We start from the raw sequence: 5,006 nt of genomic DNA on the forward strand, positions 1-5,006 counted from the left end.
AATAAAAAATAAAATAAAGTAAAAAACAAATAAAATATTACACTATAATGTTATTTACCCATTTGAGTTCTTCCCATTTCATCCTTTTTAATTGAATTTAAATAAAAGTTGCGAACGATTGTACGTGCGGTAGTATGTTCAACTTTCTTTTATTATTAAATTGAAGAAACATTTATTTTCAAACTTATTTAAGAAAGACTTATTTTCAAAACTTAGTTTTATTCAGATTTTATTTAAATTAATGTTTCAGCATATGAGGATGGTAGCGAATTCGATGATGAATTCGATGGGGATGATTTTGAATTGGATGAGATTGATGTAACCGATGAGTAAGTAGTTATTCTTAAAATTTTCAAGCTTTCGTCATTTTTTTTTTTCAAAAAAGGGTACTCTTTTATAGTAACTGAAAGATTTACACTAAAAGCAAACACACAATTAAAAACCATGAAGCGAATGAATGAAATACAGTCGAACCTCGCTATAGTGAACATGGTTAATAGTGAACTCCCGGATATAGTGAACAAAATGTTCGCTCCCGTGCCTTACTGTACACATATAATATGATATTATTTTTTGTGTATATAGTGAACCGAAAGAAGAGAGAAAAATTGGATATTATGAACTTTTTTCTGTCTTCGACTGATTTTCCTTCCTTCATTTTTTGGTAATTTTGAAATTTTTTCATAAAATACATGTACGGATTTTTAAAACCTTCTATTGACTGGAATGTAGGCATATGTATTTCTTCTTGTTTTGCTTCTTCTATCTCAGTTTCCCATCTCTAAATAAAGGCCATCCCTAAATTTTTTGCGCGCAAGACGAAGAGTAGAAAAAAATAAAAGTTATAACACATTTTTTTGTTATTTCATATTGTTTTTTTTAATCATTTTTATGTTTCTTTTAATGGGTTATTTATTTAAATAATGTGTAATAAAAGGGAGCAGTTTGGAAAAATTAGTTGAAATTGTTTGCAGTGCAGATATAATGAAGTCCTGGTTATAGTGAATCGAAATTTCGGACCCTTGAAGGTTCACTATATAACTATAAGTTTGACTGTATAACTAAAGTACTAGAACTTATCTTTGGATTTATACACATGTCTGCAATTCTTTTTAATAATTCGCATTTTGCACATTCATCACATTTTGCAGATTACTTTTCAAACTTTGAGGGTAAAAAACTCGAAACAATTGAAAAAAGACATATTTAGAGAATGTATGTTTTTGCGTCTGATTTTTTTTAAAAACTGTTTTTTTTGTTTGATTTTTTTTAATTAGAAGTTTGCACAAATTAAAAGGCTTTTTTACTGTCAACCCTCAGTTTAAATATCTGTAGCAGAAAATACGATATTTAGATCAAAAAATTTTAAAAAACTCATTTTTATTTTGCACACTCTAAACCTAAAGAAAGTCAAATTCAATGATCACTTGAATCACTGGATGTCACAATTTTTTTTTAATAAAAATCTATTAACTTCTGAAATATTCAAGAAAATATATTCTTTTTACAATTTCAGTGGTGAGGAATGTATGATGGAGATGAAAGCTGAGGTGCAAACCTCTGATGAGGATGATGATGAGGTTGATGATGAGGTTGAGAATGATGGAGATGAGGAGTTTATAAGGTATGATAATTATTTTTCTTCAGGCGACAAGGGACTTTTAAATTTTTTTTGAAATTATCAAGGGATTTGCTTGAAATTTTCAGAATACATTTATATTGTTACAAACAACTTTTATAGAAAATTTCGAAATTTAAGAAATTAAAAAATTTAAATTTTTGAATTTTTTATGTTTTTTTTATATTACTCCTCGCGTCTGAAATTTTGTCAAAATGACAAAATTCTTTTAAAATATTACATATTAGGTAATATTGAAAAAATTGTTGGGAGTACTTTTTTTATTTTTTATTATAGAAAAAAATGACATTAAAAAAACGTTAAAAAACCTACATTTTTAGGAAAAAATCATGATACCTCTATAAAATATCATGTATAAAAAAAATTCTATTCACTTAATTCAAAAAACTTTTCCAACAAAATGTTAATAATGTTCATAAATATATAGCATTAAATTCTCAGGTCAATAGAATGAAAATTCATTACGCTGGAACAGTTTGAAATTTGTAAATTTGTCAAAAAAGACATTTTGAGAAAAAGGACATTTACTACTTTTTCATTGCAAATTTTACTTCTGAACAAATATTTCTTTTTTTTAATATAAATACCTATAAATATTGTCTAATGAGCTAGTTTAATAATTACATACTTTAAATTTCTTTAAAAAAATTAACAAAATATTCAACCAATTTAAAACTAATTTTAAACGAAACTAATTTTAGCAGTTACCTGCGGGCAAAAAAAGGTAAAAAAAGGGGTGTGGTCAAGACTGAAATGGCCATAACTTCCTTAATTTTGCTCTTATTCCTGAAATTTTTTTTTTTAAATGTTCAGTTAAATGACAAGATTTCAAAAATATAAAATGTAAAATATCGATTTTTTGGCAAATTTTTGCTTCTTTGAAAGTCCTTTGTCACCTTAATGGTAGTTTCATATTTTAGTTAAAACGAACTTCAGTGTTTGAGATTTTTTTTTTTTTGGCGTATTTTAAATAGTACTTTCGTAACAATTTTAGAATAAAATGGTGATATAAAAATTTAAATGACAACAAATCTGTCGATTAGTTTAAGTATTTTTAATCCCTATGAATCAATGGTACAGATGATTTAAATGAACTTATCGAGCATGAATCGAATGAATACGTCTGATTATTTAAAAAATTAAATTCTTCACTTTCACAAGAAAAACATTTAAGTCTTTTTAAACAATTTTAAGCACATTAACTTTACAAGAATTTGTTAAATGAAATAAAATAATTAGAAATACAACTGCTAAAGGAAGAACAAAATTACTCGTATAAACCAATTTTCTGAAAAGGGTTAAAAAAATTCGTAAAAAAAAATAGCTTAAAGTCTTAAGAGATCTAAACAATTCTACACAAGAAACGACATTTAGTTTGATACAAAAAAATATTCGAATGAATTATACTAGAAAATTTTTATTGTAGGTTTGATCTCATCGTTTTACTCTTTTTTAATGTATTTTGTTTATAAACATCAGTCATTTTTTATAGACCATTCTCAATAAAAGAATTACCGAAAAAACAACATAAAATAATAAAAAACAAAGTCTCTGCTTCACAAATTTTAGATAAAAAAACGAACGTGGTTAATAACTAAATTGCAAACATACTTTTTTTAACTGTTAAACATTTTTAGATAATCCATGGACACAGTTTTGGATTGCTACTTTAACAATCACTCTTACGACGAACTAAATGTTTTTAATTAAATTAATAATTAAAACAAGTATTTAAAATAAATACTTCCATATAGTAACATTTTTAAAATATCTAATTGTTGTTTAGTTGATAAATGCATTTGATCTTTAACAGCAAACTTATTAAGCAAAAGCACTATATTGAACTTGTAAGTTGAATGCTTTTTTTTCCTTTATTTTTTACTTTTAGGGATATCTTTACTTATCCAACTTACTTATTCACTGAGGAAAAGATTGCAAGATTATATAAGTTGGATGTAGTACATGATAAGGACTCCATCGAATATGGCATTGAGGAGGAGAGGTATTTAAGCTTTTTCGAAATTGTCTTAGCTTATATGTAAAGTAATGATTTTTATTTGTGCTCAATAATATATATATATATATATATATATATATATATATTAATGTATATTAATACCTTGCGCAAGTCCAGTATTCGGGCCAATTCAAGGTAACCGAGAAATCAAATGTGGTTCTATACTTCAGTAAGAGTGCGCCTTAAAAATATATCCCAATGATATCTATTTACGCTTTAATGTCATATTTTGTAATCTTCGAACTTAATTACGAATATATATTTAAATCATTTTTGCAAGATGTCCATAAGTAAGCGACCGTTCTCACTTATCGCTTTATGCTACCATTTCTGTTTTATTTTGTGTTTTTTGGATTTTTGTGTGATAATGTACTATTTTTAAAAAGTTTTTTTTTGGCGCTCTTCCCTCTATTGAGGTATTTTACTTTGGCTAAATGGATTTTAAAAGAAATTAACAGAAAATTTATTTTGAATATTTTTAACTACTTTTAAGCAATTAGGATAAATTGATTGATGTAAAAGTTTTAAATCAGGAAAATTTGCACAAAACACATCGTAAATAAATCTGCAAAATTAAATCTTTCGAATAAATCCATCACGAATTTGTTTCACAGTGTAAGTCAGATAACGGTTTTGACCATTGAAAAGCTTAAATTGACTTTTTTTGAAATCTGTGCATTAGAAAATTTCTCTGATTTTAAACGCATATTACTCCGAACGAAAAGCTTTTATTTAAAAAAAGAAGCTGTTGTAACAAAACAAAAAACTGCATTGAGTTTCTAATAAAGTGAATGTTACTTTTAAATTTTAGATTGATAAGTCGTGATTGTCCCTTAAGAGATGAAAGAGATTTTTGGCAACGAAGTGATATTGAGCTAACCATCAACGAACAATCTGAACAAAATACCAAAGAGCAAGGATGCTTTTGTTGCTTCTCTCGAATGTTCAGGAGATTGTTCAAAAGAAAGTAAATCACGACTGATCTAAAAGTTAATCAACACTTAAAGAGTTGTAAATCTTATATCCTGTAGAACATGACATTGAAACAATGCACAACTGTGAACTCCTTAACAACTCTGATTTTATTCTGTATGAATTTGACATTTAAATAATAATATTGCTGTGATTCCTTAACATCTGTATATTTGTTTTTTAAAGAAAATATAATACTTGTCAAGCTCAAAGTATATTTTATTTATAAATAGAGTAAGACATGCAGCTAATTTAATATTATTTACTAGTAAAAAGGGATAGTATGCATATACGAGGCACATCCGGAAAGTAAGTTTCCTGAATTTTTTTAAAAAAGAAGAACTAACACTTTCAGGAACTTATTTATTGGCAAGTACA

The 5,006-nt window shown here is 26.2% G+C and overlaps 1 protein-coding gene across 1 annotated transcript; it reads left to right on the top strand.

The window, feature by feature from the left end:
* Window positions 1-212: 212 nt before the first annotated feature.
* On the top strand, window positions 213-4,782 carry LOC147815968 (uncharacterized). Its single transcript, XM_087157929.1, has 4 exons — window positions 213-329; window positions 1,517-1,624; window positions 3,528-3,641; window positions 4,468-4,782. The coding sequence occupies exons 2-4, from the start codon at window positions 1,530-1,532 to the stop codon at window positions 4,625-4,627; spliced, it is 369 nt and encodes a 122-aa protein (XP_087014055.1). The 5' UTR covers window positions 213-329; window positions 1,517-1,529; the 3' UTR covers window positions 4,628-4,782.
* The last annotated feature ends 224 nt before the right edge of the window (window positions 4,783-5,006 follow it).

Source organism: Parasteatoda tepidariorum, chromosome 2 (genome assembly GCF_982258835.1).
Source record: "Parasteatoda tepidariorum strain Cologne lab strain chromosome 2, Ptep-v5.0, whole genome shotgun sequence".
Lineage (NCBI taxonomy): Eukaryota > Metazoa > Arthropoda > Arachnida > Araneae > Theridiidae > Parasteatoda > Parasteatoda tepidariorum.

Bases quoted from the DNA above. Each gene is read 5' to 3' on its own strand.
- LOC147815968 (XM_087157929.1), top strand. From the start codon at position 1,530: ATGATGGAGATGAAAGCTGAGGTGCAAACCTCTGATGAGGATGATGAT. The intron at 1,625-3,527 runs GTATGATAATTA...TTTTACTTTTAG, and splicing joins GGAGATGAGGAGTTTATAAG to GGATATCTTTACTTATCCAA. The intron at 3,642-4,467 runs GTATTTAAGCTT...TTTAAATTTTAG, and splicing joins TATGGCATTGAGGAGGAGAG to ATTGATAAGTCGTGATTGTC.